This window comes from Lepisosteus platostomus, chromosome 10 (genome assembly GCF_059453375.1).
Source record: "Lepisosteus platostomus isolate fLepPlt1 chromosome 10, fLepPlt1.hap1, whole genome shotgun sequence".
In the NCBI taxonomy this organism is placed as follows: Eukaryota; Metazoa; Chordata; class Actinopteri; order Semionotiformes; family Lepisosteidae; genus Lepisosteus; species Lepisosteus platostomus.
This window is the reverse complement of record NC_142620.1, coordinates 48,308,358-48,329,268: the sequence shown is the minus strand read 5'-3', so window position 1 is coordinate 48,329,268 and position 20,911 is coordinate 48,308,358. Positions and strand designations below refer to the sequence as shown.

The window sequence follows — 20,911 nt, the reverse complement described above, 5'->3', positions numbered from 1 at the left end:
AGGATCCAAAATCTTATTACAGTTATTGTAGGATGAAGAACATATATGTAATTTAATAATTTTACTTAATTAAAATTTCAGAACAATCTGTGCCAGAACAATGTAATAAATGACAATGTTGTTCAGACAGACATACACAAGATAATTATGTTCTCATTGTTTCAGCACATTTTTGCATTGCCCTTTTTGCCGTATGACTTTAAGATGTACTTCCAGTCTGTACTTACCAAAGTTGCAAGTATTCAAAAACCTGAAAACCCCTTCGTTTTTGAGGACTTATTTTTACAAATTGCTGTATCAGAAACCCTCTGCTTATAACTTGCTAGGTGTTTGCAACTTTCATTAAGGACCAATCTGTTTAATGTATGACATATACCTATTTCCAAAGAATGCTTGGTTGTGTTTAGTGCAATTCTTTTTCTGTGTAGATTTTAAAGTATAAATTTGTCCCTTAAACTAGTGCCCCAAAACATGAAGCAATGCCTTATAATTAAAACAAAAAAACTGTCGTGAATCTGTCTAGTCTGCTGAATGGTGATATGAGACATACTAATTGCCAGTTTTCTATTTCATAGTCGAGATACGTCATTGTAATTTGCTCCCTGAGGCATTTGATAGAGCTGAATAAATAAGCATGCAGATAGTTTCTAACGACAAAAAAGCACCAAGGTATACTGTATATTGAAGATTATTTTCAAAATGATCTTTGTTTGGAATTGTCAGTCGTGATATAGCACACATTCCAGAAAAGTGAAATGTGGAAATTTGGTCAACAACATACTGATTTTCATTTTGGTTAATGTCATTGTGAGACGACAGCACATTTGGAACGCGGAATCAGAAAATATGTTGTCTGCACTGAAATGTTTTATATAGATTATAGCCCTTGCTGAGTTAAATACACATCCTTTACTGTAATCCCTTTCCAGTTTTCATTATTTCATGTATTATAATTTTTATTTTCTAAGTAACTAATCAAAACACGGACAGTTGGATTTGTGAACTATGCCAGAGTTCCAGAAAAAAAAAACAGTATTGTTGCTATTACTGAAGAAAGGTTCTGCGATATTGGTAAATATCTTAATTCTAAATTCTTATTGTAAGAGCTTTTTTAAGAGAAGTTATTGCGTCTTTCTAAAATTCTGTACATATACGTAGAGATTACGCAAAAACAGATTGCCTCGGTAATCAACACAAATTTGTGTTTTTACTTGGCAGACAGGACTTGTTTCTTCTGTGTAAGTTTATAATAGCATAGCATTGAAAACAAAAAAAAATCCCTTTTGTATTCTTTTTTACATTTGGAAAATATGTAACAATATCAATAATGTGATGTTGGATAGTCATTAACATAGTGCACTGTATTAGAATTTTAATTGAGATAACATTTAAATTGTATAAAAGATAAACAACGTTATGTATGCTGAAACTTGCTGTGTAATGAGTTGTTTTTTCTTGGCTGTGTACATGTTCTTTTTTGAGGTAGATAACAATACCATCTCAATATTAACTCAGGATTTGATGCACATTTCTACAGTGTCTTCTCCTTTTATTCTCACAGTATTGACTCATTTATTTTAAGCATTTTTATTTATGTACCTTTACAGTCATTGGTCTGCTGGATGAAATATAAAAGGCAGATTAGCAGCAGGATTTCATTATAGACCTTTTAAATCAAAAGATTTTTATTAAACATCAAGGTTTCCAGTGAAGTTTGAGAGCTTAGCAGGAGATAAAATGAAAAACTTTGGTCTTAAGCCCAAAACCTTATAATCATGGATAAGGGCAAATGCTGGATCAATTGGTTTAGCTTGAAGTGTAGTTCCATAGAATCTGGAACCAGACTGCAACACAGGGGGTGTCCGTAGGCTTCACTCATGTGGTTTACTCTGATGCCAATATGCCTCAAACGCCAGTGTGAGCCAGACTGTAAAGAATCAATTTTGCAATACTCGAAACATTAAAATGTATTTATAGACACTCAGCAGCAATCACACATTGCGAAAAATGTGAACGGCTGCTGCTTTAATAGGTGCACAAATAAGGGCTATGGAAAAGGTGGGTGGTAAATTAAATTGTAAACTAAAAGTGCAGACCTGATTACCAACTGCTTGAAAAAAGGCCTCCCTACTCTTCATAATGAAGAAACCAAAGCCTTATTTTTGATTATTGATACATGTGCTAGCGATTGTGACAGAAATGAGGCATGCTATTGACTTTGGTGCTTGTGGCATAACAATATTATTTTTGTTAACGTCTCTTGGAGGGTGGTGGACGAGACTCCATTCCATTCCACTGGAATGTCACTCATTGTGTGAGCTTGTCTCTCTTGGCTTCGCTGTTGTAATTAAACTTAAAGAACACAATCATCAGTTTCCTTGGTACTGTAACAGATACCATCAGCTGGATGGGTATGTGAAAGAAAGAAGACTAGACTTTTAAAAAATACATACAGTTAATTGGTTTTCAGTCCACTCACAGGCAATAAAACACAACAAATGAATATTGGAACCAAAAGCATTTGTTGCATTTCTAATGTTTCTCAGTGTAAAAATGGTTTCTATTGAATTACCTAGATGACATTAATATCAGAAAGCCAAACTATTTTTCAACGTAGACGTTCTGAATAGTTTCTTTAAAAATTAAGTAATTTATCTGAGGCAATACTGAACAAATAATGACTGGGTCATGTACACTATAATTTTTTTTCCCAGTTACAAAAATTATGCATTTATATAATGTTTTGAACCCAGTATTTATTTTTAAATCTGTTCCATATGTACATGCACAGTGCACATGGTAAAAAATGCTCAGAACCCACTACTGCCCGTCTTTTATAGCCAAACATTTTAAACATATACATTTTGTTCCTAGATTCCTATTTATATAGCTAAGGCAGACATTGTTTCACTTGATTTCAAATTCTGAAAAAAACAGGAGACTGAAAAAAGAGTTCACTGTAAACTGCTGTTCCCAAACTAGACAGTTTGTATCAGCACTTTTATTTTGTGCTGAATGTGGATTTGTCAACATTACCGAAGGGTTAAATTAAGAAAAAAACAAGACCTCATGAATTATAAAGCACAAAAGGTAAACAGCTATTTTAAATCCTTAATTAAAATGCACTAGAGCATGTTGCTCTGAATTAGAGAGAGAAACATCAAAATGAATTTTAAAGAAGCAGCGTCGGGGTGCCATCTGCCCATCAGGGCAATCGTTTCATCATCTATTTCTCCTGAACCAGCGAAGATTAAATGCAATCAGGAGCAAAGCGGAGTTTGCATGAAACAGATCTGATTTCCCATTAACATCTGGTTGGGTATTATTTGCCTGATATAATAAAGATGTAGCTGTGCTTTGTGTGTGTGTGCATGTGTGCATATGAGTTGGAACTAAAACGTTGGTACTATTGACAGGCGATGTGTGATTTCTCCTTTAAAAGGGATGACAAAATATTGAGTTCAGCAATTTTTTTTATCACCAGCTACTGTTACAACACTGTTGTACAAAGGTTAATTCATTTTTTGGAACCTGGACATTTATAAAACATTTTTTTCTTATAAAGCAATATACAAAAGTTTACTTTAAGCATGAAATGGGAATATAAAATGGCTTAATGTTTTGTATGAATCTAGCCTAGATTGCCCTGTTTGGTAGCAAGTGGCATAGGAAAGAATTGACTTTCAGGTATCCCAAAAGAGAAAGGTGATACTGAAAGTCATCCGTGTCTAGTACAGTTCAGAAGCAGACTTTAAATAATGAAAAAAATGTGCATGTAGGACAGTCTGATTCACTCTTTGAAAATGCAGCTTGGTTTTAGTGTTAATGTGTAGGTGTGAATAAGTGTGACAGGATTATACTCACTTGTTTCTTTTATGTTCTCAGCTTTGTTGTATACGTTTGCTGGAATAAGTGTTAAACCTGGTCCTGACAGATAATATCGTCTTAGGTTAAGATAGATCAGCAACATAATTTACTAGAAACATGCCAATTTTCCAAAGTTATTAACAGCCTTGTATCTAGAGGGAGGTTTGATTTTTGAAAGGAAAATTGTAAATTGAGGGCCCTCTATTTTAGAAGCCATAAATGTATCCTTGAGTTTAAACGGGGTAAATTGTGTCTCTTAATTTCATTCATCCATCATAACTTGACTACTTAAAAACCAGTATCCTGTAGTGGTTTGCACTGGCAGATTTCTGTAGTGTTGTGTCTTGGAATCGGATACTTAGACGAGAGTAGGACATGCATTTAAGTTAAATTTAAAGCACTTTGGTGTAGCAGTTTTTGCACACTCAACAAATTGTGTGAAGGGAATCATAATAACGCCTGGCTGGTTCTACGAATTTTACCAAAAATATCCACTTTTAAGACATTTTCCTTAAAGTCTAACCAAAATATATAAGAAGAATGTATGTGCTTCAGATAGAATTACATACAAATATGTTGTACTGGTTAAGTATAAATAATTAAAATATATAATGAGAAATACTGGTCTGTTTCACATAATGTTTATGTGTAATATTGTAAAATTTTAATGATTATTTATGTGAACCCTTTCTGTTCTTTCTCTTTTGTAGGTTTTTGCCTGGAAAGGGCTTGGTGATTTACCCTGAGATAGGAGACAAGCTGGACATTATTTGCCCAAAGGCTGAAGTTGGACGACCATATGAGTACTATAAGCTGTACTTGGTGAAGAAGATCCAGGCAGATTCCTGTAGTACAGTTATGGACCCCAATGTGCTGGTTAATTGTAACAAGCCCGAAAAAGACATCAAGTTCACCATCAAGTTCCAGGAGTTCAGTCCAAACTATATGGGCCTGGAGTTCAAACGGAATATAAGCTACTACATCACATGTAAGTAACTATACTATATATATTTTCACTTTGTTGAAAAGTAAAAGAAACCAGTGCTTTGCTTTTATGCCTGAAGTCGCATATACTCAGCAGATGTGCTGTGAAATTTCACTTGAGGCCTTGTTATTTATTCATCTTGGGAATTTACACATTTGGGTTTAGCTGCCATGACTCATTCTGTCGTGGCAGACAAACTGAAATTGCAGTACAGCAGCTTATATATTTAGTTCTGAATTTAGTTGCAAAAACATGGTGTTAATATCTCCCACTACCAACTTAAAAGATTTGTTGTACAAAAGCAAGGTGCTTAATTTATCTTAACACGGTTCATGCTATTTTGAAAAGCGTACACCAACTGTCTGTGTCTGAACTCTTGTTTTACCAAAACACAACCTTCCCAGCTTTGCAGCAGTAATTGCCTTATAAAATCCATTTAATACATTAATTTCTACCATCTCATTACGTTTGGGGTTAAATTTCTAAAAGCTTTGCTTGAACTTGTGGATAAAATCCTATAAACCCTTAGCCAACATCTGAAATTGAAAGTGAAATGATGTGCAAAAATTGCATTGTTTTGCAAGAGAGACAAAGTTTTCTGCAGTCCTGAATATTGCATTCTGACTATCTCTGAACAACCTAAACATTGAGTGCTTTAAACGCTTAGTGTGATTCGTAATATGGCTGCTTCTTTCTAAAGAGAAATAGTTTCTGTCAGGCTCGGTCAGCTGCAATAATACCATAACTTACCAGCAGAGAGGTCAGTGCAAGTCAAGCAGGCCTCATTTGTTATGTTACACATCACTGAGCCCAGCCCATTGGCTTTGACACTGCCACATAGCTGGTTGTTTTCCTAGAGTATACAGTTTGAGGAGAGGACTAATTTTTAACCTTTTAATCCAGTTGGTCAGTTTTCAGATATGACATCTGATGACATCATTTACACAACATTATGGAAATGTCGTTTTTCATAAGGCTCACTTTTATGTGACAGCATTTGACTGCCTCTGATTTCTGGGATGAGCTGTTACAAGACACTAAAATATTTATATGTCTTTGGTGGAGTTTCTCTGCACTGTGCTAAGCATGGATAAGCACACCAACCTCCTCAATATTCACTCCCGCAGATGTGTAAGATGATGCACACTGGGAGAATGATCAATGTGATCGCTGTTGTCTGTATCAAAAACTTACCGTGATTCTTCTTTGTGTGACAGTGTTCCTGTAATGGCAGCTTGGAGAAGTTAGTCCCAGAATGTATGATATGCCTATTGATTTTTTTCCTTTCCAAAAAAAGAACATCTATTGCTGTGCTCATACTTAATGAGAATGTGTCGCCAGTGATCTCTCAAGACTGATTAGTGATGTCCTTAAATTTGAGTTGCAAATTGCTTCGCTGATTCCGGTATTTTAAAAATCAAAGAAGAGCTCTTTCATTTAGAACATTAGGCCTGCCACACATGTTTGCCTTTACAGACCTGAAGACCCATCAGGTTTTTAAAGGGTTTTTCACAGCATTACATTCTATGAGGATTTGAGCAGGAGGGCTTGACTGTATTAGTATAAATTTGAAGAATAGTACAATTAAAAGAAACGGCTTTTGTGTATTTTATTCCTGATCTGATCTTGCTATCAAAAACCTGTGCTGTATTATCTTATACACCCCAGTCTTTATGTAATAAGGCTGTTACAATGTGGATGAAAAATTAGTGACCTGTTGTCACTAATTGTTTTTTGTAACAGGTATTTTCGTGTGTCTGATAAGTTAAAAAGCTCATTTTTGGTCTGCATGTGTGTTGACAGATCAGTTTCATACACAGTACTTAGGACTAATTTACATCAAACAGAAAGCTAGGGATAGAGACATTTAATTTAATTAATTTATTTAAGGGTTGGATAATTATGTTAAACTCACACCAACTGCCCTTTAAAATACATAAACACGCCAAAACAGGTGAAAGATGTGATTTTGACATAATTTTACTTATTTACTTATTTTACTTATGCTTAACATTTCTTTTGTTGTGTGTGAGCTATGATACTTTAAATTTAAATTTACTTAAAATGATAATATTCCTACCTTTATGACAAAGGTCATTCATGTTTCAGAAATTAAGTTTTGATTGCTGTTGCTACACAATGCAACAGTAAATGTATCAAACAGTAAAATGCCCAGAAAATAGATATGTTTAAATGAACATTCCAGGATTGGCCATGTTGTTATGGTCTAAAAGTATACATGCCTAATTATTGTTAGTGTTAGCTAACAATAACTATTTATAAAAAATATATTTTTAGTATAATTTTTTGGTGGCTGTTCAGGTTTTATTTGTTTTGATTTCCCCCCCCCCCAATACTGGGCCCTTCCTGCTACTTTTGACAGGATGGGTTATTCCTAAGGAACAAGTCATTCTATAATATTTGGTACTGCAGTGCAATAAATTTCCTCTTGAGTGTAGATCTGGAAAATCAGGGAGCCAAACATAAGGTGATCCATGCAGATGTTTCACCTAAGTCAAGTAGTTTGAAACAAAAGCAACAGAAATATTATTTCCTAATATGTTAGTTAGTTAGATGTCTGAATAAAAGAAAGATAAGAATTTATTCTTTATAATCCTTTTAAATTTGCTGCAAGAAGTTCTTACTTTAGATGTGATTTTGGATCTATTGTTTTCAGCAAGATCTATGGGTAAGAGTGTCACAGTGCTCTGGATCCCCTCCCTGTATTGTTTTTCCTTCGTATACCTGTTCCTATGAGGTCTTTCAGTGGGATGTTCTTTGTCCACTAAGTCTGAGGGTCAGTGGATCTCAGCTGGGGGCCGAACTGATCACGCTCTGATCTGAATTCCAGCCTCTCTACCATTTGTTGGGGAGAAACCACCAGGTCAACAGCAACAACAAGAAAAAAACTACAAAGGCAGCTGGAGTTAGTATTCCGAAGTGCTTATTTTCTTAAAAAGCGTTTTCTCTCTTTATTCCCCACCTTAATCTGTGTCTGTTTCAACTCCTACCACCTCATTCAGTTTTCAATTGGAATTAAGGGGTTTGTTGTTATTTGTTTATGGTTAAAACAAACTTGCAGACAAGGGCCTTTCTAATCCAGGCGGCCTCAGACAGCTCAGTGAGAATTGTATCCACTTTCGTAGGCTGCACATTGATTTCCTGTAGGGCTGCCAAGGATAATGATGATACACCGTGACAGCTGCCACTCATGCTGCATGTGGATAAAAGAATGCACTTCATTGCTTCAAGAATGAGGCAAAATCTTATTGCACAGGGAGTTTCCAGCTAAAGTTTATGAGAACGATGGAAAGGAGAAGGGGGGTGGTCAGAGGGGAGAAGGGCCCAGCATAAAGGTCAAGTTTAAAACCCCTCAAGAATAAAAAGTCAAAGCTTCTAATTCAACACAATATCAGAGCAGGCAGCTTACAGAATATTGTTATTACAGAAAGCTTTTGTAGGGCTGTGTTTTAGTGTCTTAAAATTGTACGTAATATACATTGATATTCAGTATGGCTGAAGGCATTTATGTCAGTGATAGAATTTTGTAATTAAAATGTATAAGCACCATTTTTTATGTTTCTGAGTATCTGAGAAAAGAACAACATAATTGATGTCTTCCAATATTATAATACATTTAGAAAGTATATACTAAATCTGTCTGTGACACACGATATTTGTATTATGCTCACTGACTTTACTCCTTTGTCTGATGATTTTTCCTAATCAAGGTTTATTTCTTTGTCTCCTCATATGTTTTCATACAAGTCATGTACTGCATAATTGCCCTGAAACACAACTGGTACAGCAAAATGGTGGTTTTTGAAGAAGCTGCAATCTTTTACCGACCAGTACCATTATCCACATTACTAGGGATTGATGTAGTGAAATATTTGGTTTGCCTTGGCTGAAATGCAAATCTTTCAAACACTCGCCTTTGGTAATGAGTGGAAAATATCTTTCACACTTGCAAGCAGACCCCTAACTCTGTACTTTAAAAACAAACTCCCCCATGACATCCAGGCTTTATGTTGCAAATACTATTACAAAAACATATCAAGGAGGAATCTGAATCTGCAGTAGAGTTTAAAGTCTTCCATCTTAAAGTGGCAGAGATGATTATGAGCCCTGGGTCTAGCTGACACAGATGTAGAGCCTAAATTGCACATATGTATCATTTTTTGTCTATTTTGGCCTAATGTTTGTGGACTTCCTGTGTGATTAGTAACTAATGCACAATTAATAATAACATTATCTCATCGATAAATGGGTTAGCCTCTTCTTCTTGCCAAAGAAATATTCCCTGAGCTCTTGCTAAAAAAAGGGAAAAAATCAGAGTAGCCAAGGAACAGTGTAATAGCTCTAAAGGACCACACACAAGATTTTTTTTCCTCCTCTCTGTTTGAATTACAATGGATTCTAATGTTTCAGTGCTTGAGCGCCTGCCATCCAGGATATAACATTGGAAGCTCCACAGTGAACCAGAGAAGACGGCCAAGATCCCTGAACAATATCAGTTAGCCAGATGCTAAAGCTTGGGCCACTAGACCGTGGTGACACCCAGCACTCCTCCTGCTTTTGTTGGCTCTTTGGCCCTTTCCACAACCTTTCAGATATGCCAGGAGACATTTTTAACACCTTTAATCACCGGCCAAACTCATAACATACGGGTCGGATCCCAAAGTCGTTTCTATTTGCTTTTGCAGGGAGGTACATTAGCAAACAGGAGACCCTCTGTCAAAACTGTTTTGCTATTTAAACACTAGAAAATGTCGACGTGTATCAAGAGGCCCTGTCAGAATTGTTAGGTTTGCCATTCTATGTCAGGGGACTTTCCACTTAAAATGAAAAACAAGTGTTTCCTCCCTTAATCCTTTTGAACCTAAAAAAATGTTTTACATCTCTTCGCTTCTTGGATTGCAGTCAACAATTTAACAATTTAATGATTAAAAAATGGTAGCAGACAAAAACATGAAAAATATGTGGGTAGCCCTGAGTTGTAGCATTCTGAATTTACACCACTTAAGTAGCAGGAATAGTTAAATCACCTTCAGAAACCTTTTAATTCTTATTGTTAAGAATTAAAAGCACTTATAATGTATAACATTACGACAATCCTTGCACTTCCTACTGTTGGTCTTGGAAATCGTATTTCATTTCTGCAATTTATGGTGTACAATTTTAAATGTTTCTTTTCTGTAAGCTGTATAAAAAGGTAGATATACTCATCTTCCTTAATTAATAAATGCTTTGAACTTTGTTGGAAGCTGTTCCAAAAGTTAAGAGGGCCCTGTTTCTGTAATAAGGGTATTACAATTAAAAGCCATGAAACATTATCTATTGAAATGATGGTTAATAGATTGTTGTCCCACCATCCACTGTAGGATTTTTTTCCCACTTTCTGTAATCTCTGAAAGTATTTAGCTCATAAAACAGGATTGTCCATTAGATTTTATGCTGCTTTGATGATCTGGAATCCTCTAGGCTTAAGTATTAGTGCAATTAAACTCTTTCTTAACAGTCCATTGACTTTGGTTTTCCTAAGAAATGAAGGGATTTGAGACCCCTGTTTTCTGTTGGCTAACAAAATGTATCACAGATATCACTTCAACATAGTCATCATGAAAAGTTTTTTGCATAACTTAATTTAGAACATTGAAACATTTAAATTTTTTAGTAGTGAGAACTGTGAACAGACACAGTGTGTGAATGGTAACCAGGTGCATGCCGGATGTGTTACATAAACTGATTAAGTGTCTAGTACTTGAACATTTTTGTAACTTAAAATTTAAAAAAGAAAATGTGAGCACAGTTGTGCAGTTGCTGCTTTTGTGTCATGATACGAATCAAGAGGAACATCAATATTTTCACCACGATCTTAACACTTCAACATCTCTGATTTACAGGCCTATATCCTTTCTATAAAGTGTGTACAGTGTTATAGCCCTCTATGAAACTCATGAGGCTGTCACATCTGTTGTTGTGATGCCACTGTAATTGGCCTGAGTAGAACACCTTACCTAGAATGCAAATTGAAACTAGGAAGCACTGTGGGAAACTTCAAATAGCTGACTCTAATCTTCACCACAGTGAAGCGGTAGAATGATGTCATGTGTCACATTCAAATTCATATCAAGCATGCAGAGATGCCTTCACTGTCTCCAAATTTACCAGAGAAACTCCAGTACCAGTTTATACATATATATTGCATTAAAGGGCACATGGATGTCAAATGAGCCAGTGCTTCTTATGTGATTGGCCTGGAGATGTGACAAAAGATTTATTCTTCAAAGCATCCTAGTGTCTGCAGCAATGTTAAATGTTCTCCTTAAAGTCTACCAATTTAGAGTAACAAGCCATTACTAAGCAAAACACATTTAATCATTTTTATCCAAGGATGTGAACAATATTTACAACATCTCAGTTATGCAAAGATATTGTTTTTCTACACTAAATAAGGTTTTGTTTTAACTTTGTTTTTACACTACAGAAACACAACAAAAAATGTATTTGTAAAAAACACAAAAAAAACATATTCCCCTAAATATCACCGACCTATTCTCTAGACGCGAGGGAAGAAAATAAAGCTGAAAAAACCAGAAGAAAAATTGTGTCTTTTGGGAGTAGCTTTTTATGAGAGACCCATATTGACCTTTCATTTTGATATATGGTCTGTTTCATCAGGGATATATCCAAATCTTAATTAAAAATAAAAATGAAATATCTGGTGTCTGATGATGATGTGCTGTGCTGTTTATATCAACGAACAAAGGGCCTAGGATTTCACAGTAATTTATACTAATGCTGACTTGGCAATGAGCACAGTTTAATTTAAGGTAATCAGGTAATCTCTTGTGATAGACTTCTTGGGTGTGTCAAGATGCAGCAAGATAGTTTCACTGTCTAGAGAGAAGGCAGGTTTGCTTTCAGACCCTTCAGCAGCAGCTTAAGATGCGCGTGGGAGTTGAAAAACAGGTCAAATTATAACAAAAACATCTGATTTTAATCTGGAGGATGTAACACTGGCTTTGAAGCACTGCAGCACAAGCCGCAACATTTGGACCTGGTTCTTGTAGAAATTTTTCATACGCCACGGATGAAGAATGAAAATTGCTGGGTTCATTTTTCTTGAGCAGCCCTTCTGTTGGAAGGTTTCGGTTCCTTGAGGGGGGAGCAATGGGCAGCCTTTGAGACCCTTTTTAAAAAGCCGAATGAAAAAAAGCAGCCGTGACATGTTTACTGAAAACCTTTCATGTATTAAGGAAACTTTATGACATTTTTAATAGTGAACCAACTGCTTCCATCTCCTATATGTGTGTAAAATCCCCAGATCTATAATAAAAACTAAATAAATTAATAAAGGAAACATTATGAACCATAAGTCATAGATGAAAATAATTGTGGTTGTCCCACACATACATAAGAGTGCAAATATTCTTCTGTTGGCCAGGGCAGAAAACCTTTCTGTGAGATCAGTTAGAATTCTAAATGGTCCATGTACCATTGCAACCAGACCATAAATAGTCCTTTCCAATTCATAAGAACTTTGCTCTTTTCTTATCTTGTTCCGTAAATTTGAGAGTTTATATACTTTAATGTGCTTTTTCTTAACAAGAAAAAATGGTAGTAAAAGGTTGTTGGAAACCAGAGTTTCCAAGTATTTAAATGCTAAACCTGCAGTTATTTTTACAATCTTTCCATCAAAACTGAGAGCATCGTTAAGTTCTGTTTATATACACATTTCTACATACATTGTCATATAGTATATACTTTTACATATCAAGGAATACATATAAATATAAATGCAGACAAATAATATCAAACACATTTTCTTTCTCTTTTAGATCAGTTTTAAAAATGTTTTGGAGTAGAGGACATATACATTTTAAAATATAAGCAAAATGCAACATTTTGAATTAAATTTAAATTTTTACATTTTAACCATTATATTTTAATTTTAAAACTGTGCAATATTTAGCCACCTGCACATCTTATTATATTATTGAATGTGACCATATTTTATAGTTGGATTTCTATTCCTTCCTACTCCAACCTTCTAAAATGTGCGTCTCCAATCTGTCATGTAATTAAACTAAATATGTCATTAGCTTTAGTAACTATTAATTGGGAATTGTTACTGAAGTGTTTTATTCATATTTCAGTTAACTGGACACTGACCGATTACTTAAAAAAGCAGCCAACTGCCACAAGGTCAAGGAAATCAAGGTCACTTTGTAGTTCTCCAGTATATATGAAAATTGATTCCTAATAAAAAATGAACAGCATTTGATACTTCTGTTTGTAATGAACCGAGTAAACTACAGTGTCTTGTCAAGCGCTTCTTGTCAAATGTAAATGGTAACCTCAGGCTGACAACTGCATGAATGGATTCACTGTTAAAAAGTTTCCTCTTGCCAGATCTTCTCTGAAGAGGATGTTGTGGCTTAAAAATGCTGTGTTGCATTGTTGAGAATGGGCATATTTACAGTAAATGAAAAACAGCAGCACAGTTAAAGAGACAGTGCTGGTTTTATGTCTAAAATTCTGCCTAGAAAGTGGAACAAAAGCATTTTTCTCTTAATTGAGGAATAGATCTCGGTGGGATCATACAATGAGAACATTTTGTAATGCTTTTATCCTTTTTTTCCATTTAATCAATTTATCATACTATTATGAAAATTCTACTGTAACTGCAAGTCTCAAAATGTAGAATACATTAATGAACTTTTTTGTAAATCCCCATGGTCCTCCTTTAACCAGTTTAAAACAGAAAACGTTGTAATATTTATTGATGAGTATTATGGTAATATTTCCGTTATTAGGCAAAAAGAGACTTCTTAGTGTAGCTCTAATAATGAGTAGCAGTTATAAAGTCTTTAGACACAATGTCATAAATTCCTGAATGACAGTGGAATGTATCACTGTTGGCAGAATTAAATATGGTGTTAATTTAGGAGAGCATTGCAGTGGCTAGATACTAGTGAATCTTCTGATTCTGCAAAACAAGTTCATAATGTGTGCAGTCTGAATGCTAAGGCGTCCAGGCTATTCACATCTGTCTTTGTGCATGGATGAGATGCACCGTGTTGCACAGGAAGCAGAGAGAAACAGATCTGTGAATCTAGCTTGAACGTAAAACTAAACCCTTGCAATTCCCTGAACACACTGCTACATGGGTTCTGCGATTTTCTGAATCAGGTGATTAAACACACACACAAGAGTAAATGAATTTAAGATTCCTACAGTGTGCACTTACAAAGATTTATCAGGTGGATATAAAAGAATTGCCTAATTGTGGAAATGTAGAAGAAATGTATTCAATTGTAAAACACTATTTTATTCTGTAAAATCCTGCAAGATCTGATGAGCACGTGCTCAGAAGCAATATATGAAACTGTAAAGTTAACAAATTGTGGTGCATTTCTCAGCCTTTTAAGTATTGTTAATTAAGTATTGTTTATTTTGAAAGGTGCTACATGGTGGCACAGAGACTATGGGCCAAGACTGTTTTTTCTGTTATACGTTCTTTACTTGATACTGGTGCCAGACATCAATTTCATTACATCTCACACACATCTTGGTGCTTTCCCTCATCAATTTTATTAGTTTTCAAACCAGACAGCAGACTGTGATCTAACCATATGTTGCAGATTCAATTGTGCAATTGTAGCCTCGATGATCACGATGATTACATTTTAGTTGATGTAACTGGTGTACAAGTGGAATACTGAGCAACTAGTATGTGCTCCGTGCTGCCTGCAGAGATATAGTTGGAACTATTTCCAGCTTGATATAAATGCCAACAGGACTGCTTTCAATTCAGTATTCTCAACCACCACCAGTGTTGCACAATGCAGTGTGAGAGTAGTAAGCATTTAAGAGGAAAAGTGACACAATTGGGAAATCTATGTGCTTAAACCTGCAAGAATACGTGTTGCCACAAGTTTGAAGAATGCTGAAAGCATTTCCTATGTCATTCTTATGATCTTATTGAGAAGTTGTTGGTTTCCCAGACATTCCCATAATGAGTGTTTTGGTTAGAAGAAGCATACTTATTGTACATTTTCCAGAAAAATATTTTTTTTCTTTGGGTTTTATTTGTGCTGACAATAAGGATATAGCATATGCTTTTGATTTTTAATCTAATTGCAAACATGAATGCATTTACGGGTTTATGCCAGAAGATTTTTTTTTTTGTCAAAGAAAAAAACCCTCTAAGGGACTCACTCTTTCATTGTCCACTCAGTCTCCAGATCCTTTTATCTGCATCTAACTGACCTCTTTGAAAGCTCAGGGGTCTTAGCAAGGGTCCAGTCAGCGAAAATCATTTAGCAGCATTTCACGCTTGTAATGGAACTCTTAGGGAGATAAAAGACAGGATAAGGAAAAGTTCAGACATCGCCTCCCTCTTCTGTTCCCTTATATCCAGAAGAGAGGAAAAAACCCTAAAATTTTAACCATTCAAGCTTAGGAAAGCTCAGCAGGAGAGTAGTGAAATTGAATAGAGCACCATAATACAGCAAAACCTGCTGTCGCCGTCTATTAAAGCATAGAAATTTTCCCTAAGAAAAGATAAGATCATCTTATGAAGCATACAAGCATTGTGTATATGCTGTATAGAATGAATAGACACCAGTTGAGAAGCCAGAACTGTTGATCCAAAAAATCATCCACGCAAAGGTTTTTCTGTCTGTCTCTGTTTCATTTGAATGATTTTTAGAGATAAAAGAATTTTATGATGTTTTTAGGCTTGTCACACTTTTTCTTAGCAATGATAAAGGAAGAAAGGCATTTCGTGTTTATATTCATGGTTTATCTTTTAAAACTGTCTGATTTTGAGTGCTGTTTGTCATCCATTCATTAGCCTGTAAATTTCATTGCATTGCAGTGATCTTTGCAGTTGTGTTTATTGGTTATGCTTTCTCACAGCAGAGATCCCCAAACAGCAATAGTTAACTACTTCAGTAAAAAAGAGGTTAAAGGTGTATCTCAAAGGAAGCTTATCATGTTATTATCTGCTAGCTAGACATGCACTGAGCAGAGAGCAGTTTAATACACTGTGGCATTATATCTTGATCTGCCAATCTTCTCACTCTAACCACTGAGGAGGTGGGGGGAGCATTGAGGTCTGGAAAGTGGTGTTCAATTCTAATAATCAATATTAGTCATTTCTTGCATTTCATTCACCTCTGAAATGCAGTACCCACCTGGGTGATGTTTGGCAGGCATTATGTGGCATTAACCCCACTACTCAGCAGATGAGGTGGAGAAGTGAGACAGTGCTTCACCTATTAAATGAAAGGACTTGACTTGAAAACAATGATGTTCTTTTCTATGGTGGTTTACAAACCACATTTATTGATATGCTGGGCTGAATAAAAGCTGCGTGTATGTGCTTTTAACATCGTGCTGTTCGGAGGAGGCCTGTTTTAGCACAGATTTTTTAGAATATGCTTTCAATGTTGACCAGAGTGTGGGATGCATCTATGTATTCACAGACATTACTGTGTTAATGTTATTTGGCAGCACAAGTCTGAGTGGGCAGCAGCAGTTAGTTGGCTCTTGCTCCTTTTTAACTTGCATTAGTTATAGCAGACAGTCACAATTAAGCTCTCCAAAAGGACAGTCAGTGCCTCTGAAATCCACAGAGGATGTCCCTCTTCTCCGGGGGAATAAATGTGGCATGCCCTGCAAAGTACGGTTGGATCGAGTGATAATTTTTTTGATTCAGCGTAATGAGCATGGTCTTTGATCCTGTCTTCTTCATGCTGATACAAATGCATCTTATTGAGCACCAATTATAGCAGGCTGCCTCCAGTCCTTTAAGCCCTCCCTATCCCCAATAGACCTTCTGTACCAAAAAGCAATTCAGCTTGATTTTGTACTAACTAACAAGCAAGGGTAATGTGCAGTGACTGCCAAGTTCAAGAGTGCCAGGAAGCTTTCCTATTAACGTGAATCAGTATAAAATCACTTATGTCTCTAAATACTTATAAATAAAAGATATAGGGTGTTATTCATTAAACCCTTCATCTCTTTTACGATGGTGGTAATGGTTATTACCATCTCATTGTGCTTTTCTATGATTGATAAAAAAGGGTTTCAAAGGAATCATCCTATAGGAAAGGAGCCATTGAATCCAGGACTGAAGTGCAGCACCCCCTTTGGTAACACGCAGCAGACATTATGTGCCAATAGCTCTACTACATTATAAGATCACCATTTGAATTAAGGGACATCTTTCAGGGGTTACATTGTGCAATCCCAGAATGGAATTTCGCTAAGAAACTAGTCTTAAAACCCCCATATTGCATAGAGATTTATGGGATCTATAATGACAATGTAGTCAGGATCTCAGTTTCACTTCCCACTGAAGCATGTTAACTCCTACAGGACAGTGTTCCCAATCGCTATACTGGAGCATTGGTTTAAACAGTCTGGTCCTAAGGAAATAGTGCCACTTACTTGTTCAAAAGTATCACATACAGCAGCAACATGATTTTCCTTATAAGTTTCCCATGCCAGTACTAACCAGGCCCAATTGTGCTTAGCTTCTGAGATCTAACAAGGCAAGACTACATCATTGAAAATCTGCTGTGAGTGCTGCTATACAAAGAAGCATTGTTTTTTAAAATCCTTAAGCTTTTCATAACTGTTATTGTTATCAATGTTGTGGAAGCCAGGAGGTTACTATGAAAAGGTAATTGCAGTTATAGATTTGCAATGTTAGGTGATGTGCATGAGGAAACCATTATGTGATTCATTTTTTCTTTTCAAATTCCATCATCCATTATTCATTTCCCAAACAATTGTGGTCCATGTGGGGAGCAAGAAGAATATTTTGAACAGACTCCACATATAATGTTGCTACTGCCAGTAAAGCAGAAAGAAGTTCACACATGGAGCATGAGTAGCACTTTAGGACTTGGTTGTTGGCTTCTTTCTTACTAGCCCACTGTTTGGCTGTACCTTGTTTTTATGGCTTCAAGCTATCAAGCAATGAGGTGGTAATGGAAAAAAAAATCAATGGTTTTGTAACACAGATGGGCTAGTGGTGGCCTGCAGTAAGCCATAAAAAGAGCTGTGATCTTGATTTCAGTATCGAGAGTGATACTCAGCCTAGTGACAGGATAATCTAGTTTCAAGGAGCAACTAGTGTTGGGCTTTGAACATTGGAAGACGTAATTGGTCCATCTGCTTTGATGATCACCATTGACATAAGGACTTCCTGTTTGGTAGCCCCAACCATGATGTCATTTCCCTACAGAGCTCACCATATTTGTGGAGAAAGACAGCTGAATATGTTTATTCAAACAACTTTGAATCGCTACGATGGGAATAAAAGTGAGATAATTATTTGAGTAGGCTTCATTATGCAATTTCTTCTGCTGTGCGTTCATGACAAAGCCTATCTCTTATGCTGAGCACTAGGGACTTGTTTAAATGACTACTGAGCTGTTATGCACTATATGTGGAGTGGCACTTCATGAGCCTTTGGAGGCCAAGCAGGGTGTGTTATGGGGGATCACATTCACTTTTTCAGCTTCTGAATAGCAGTATGCAGTATGTGCTGTTAATTCTCTCACACATGAAAGGCATCTTTGTTAAGTTTTGTAGTAGATTAAAGAATACATGTCGCAAAAGATGGAGTTTTTCTTAAACATCACGTATGAAGAAACATGTTTTTGCATTCAAATCTATCAACAAGCCAATTGGGTCTTACATGTAACAGCAAAAAATAAATATTAGTAATGTACACTAAACACACATTCACTGCAGTAAAAAGAAGAATGTGTATAAATCATTGAGTCTCAAGAATCAAGAAAGTATTATAGTACAACCACTAAGGTCAGATCAACTAATCTTTACACAAAGACCAAGGTATATGTACTTATAAAATCACATAGACTAAATTTAAAGAGGTAAACTGTTTTTTCCTTGGTAGTACTGTGATTATACCCCTTTTGTATTTACATGTTTTAAGCTGTGTCAACCTTGGAATGTTTTATAGAAGTAGTTCATTTTTTGCCAATAAAATAGAACTTGCCTTGAGGTACCATCTACTTGTGCTGCTCATCTAAAATCTCATTGTGCTGCTCGAGCCCATCCATAAATTTCCTGGCATTTATTGTGTTTTTTCCTATTTTTGTTTACTTCCATTGCTGTCAGTCTCACATTACCATAGGGAAGTTAAAAATACATTTTAACATTTAAACATCAATCACTTTTAAATATATAAAATAAGGTGGTATATTTATTATTTGAGGGCTGATCAATTCTGCCTGTGATTTGCCTTTAGAAATTAGTGAAATCCATTAGTTCAGTAGGATTCCTGCGAGGATCAAGCCTTGATGTGACATTTCCCTCCATTCATCATAAAAGTCACTTTATCCCCAATTTAAATGTCATACTCCAAATCATAGGTACAGTATGTGAAATCTCATATTTTTACCATTCATAAGTAACAATTAAAATGTTTACATCATTCAAGTATTTTTAGAACAAAAAAAGCTCAAAGTATTCTGTGGACTTTTGGAAAAAGGCTGCTTTCAAATCAATGAAGTTTAAGTATTGTGACAAACATCCAACATGTGCCATTCTTTCAGTGTGTTTACATTTTGTATTAAATGCAGTTGACAATACACATTTGCCCTTTTGTATTTGAAACTTGATGGCATACACAAGAATGTATACATTAAATATCAGGTGGGTAGCTGTGTCAGCACTTTTACTTGTTCCATTAAATATTATATTATATTAATGATGATGTTGGTTATAATAATAGTTCCTTGCATTTACATAGTACATTTTGATCCCAAAGGATGCCGAGGTGCTTTACATATAGGAAGTTGGCCACTTCATCCACCACTGAAGTGCAGTTCTTAGTTTCATGTTATCTTTCATGACCATGTGTGGTCGGACCTTGGTTTTACATCTCACCTGAAACATGGCATCTCCTCCAGCACAGTGTCCCCTGACACCACACTGGGGCATTGGTATAGAAGTTCTGTTCCAGATTGAAGAGTGTCACATACTGGTCCACAAACCTCATGCACAGCAGCAACCTAGTTTCCCTTAATGATCTTCCATTCCTCTACTGACCAGATACAACCTCACTTAGTTTATGAGATTGCAACATGGTAATGCTGCTGTCAGATGTAACAAAATGCCTTTTGCCTAGTAGTTCAAGTAGGGAGCTGCGTCAGCAGGCGTAGGCTGCAAAGGAACAAGTAAAGGTTTATTCCATGCTGAAAAGAGAAGAAAAGAAACACAACGTTATGGCTGTGGAGCCCTGGGATGACGCCAGAAGAAGGCTCCACAGCCAAAACGTTGTGTTTCTTTTCTCTTTTCAGCATGGAATAAACCTTTAGTTGGTCTTTTGCTTAGTCCTGGTTTATAATCTTTTGTCTGCTAGCTTTCTAGTTGCAGTAATTTTCTTTTAAGAAATCACGTCATGTGTTCAGTTTATTCCTAGATGGGATTTGATCTGCCATCTTTCAGGAATCTCCCCTTCCCCCCAAAGCTGCAAAGCATATAGACAGATGAACAAATCTGGTAATCCAAAAGACACCACCTTTGTGACCCAGAGGGTTTGAAATGCCTTTCAATTCTAGAGGGTTGTGTCACCTTAAGAAACTACCAAATGTGCCCTGTTACACTGAATGCACTCATGTTCTATAGCAACATTGTGCTGCTGCTCTGTCAACATTTCACACATTGCACTGATGGAAGGCAAGAACACATTTTTATGTTTTTTTCCCCAAAATACTATTGTTACGCACCACTAGAAGCAAAACGCAGACACATTTTTCCCGTGGAAAAACAAATCTGAAATGAAAGGTTGTAGTAGTCTCCTTCTACTGCAGAACATGTTCTCAAGATCCAATTGATGCATTTATACTGAATTTAGGAAAGTCTCTTGTGTATGTCTCTTAGTAATCTCTTAGAATTGTTCTGTTTTTAGGATTATTTAGAATTAACTGAATTAATATTTCCACAGAAAACACTCAAAATACTTCAAAGTCAATCTTAATATGTCTGTTTTATACAGGATATACC

General features: G+C 35.9%; 1 protein-coding gene across 1 annotated transcript in view; it reads left to right on the top strand.

Moving 5' to 3' along the window:
- efnb1 (ephrin-B1) overlaps nt 1–20,911 on the top strand; it is an 85,805-nt gene that overhangs the window by 39,857 nt on the left and 25,037 nt on the right. The window contains exon 2 of the mRNA XM_088596800.1: nt 4,578–4,855. Within this exon, the coding sequence (XP_088452926.1) occupies nt 4,578–4,855 (278 nt within the window). The remainder of the gene's footprint in view (nt 1–4,577; nt 4,856–20,911) is intronic.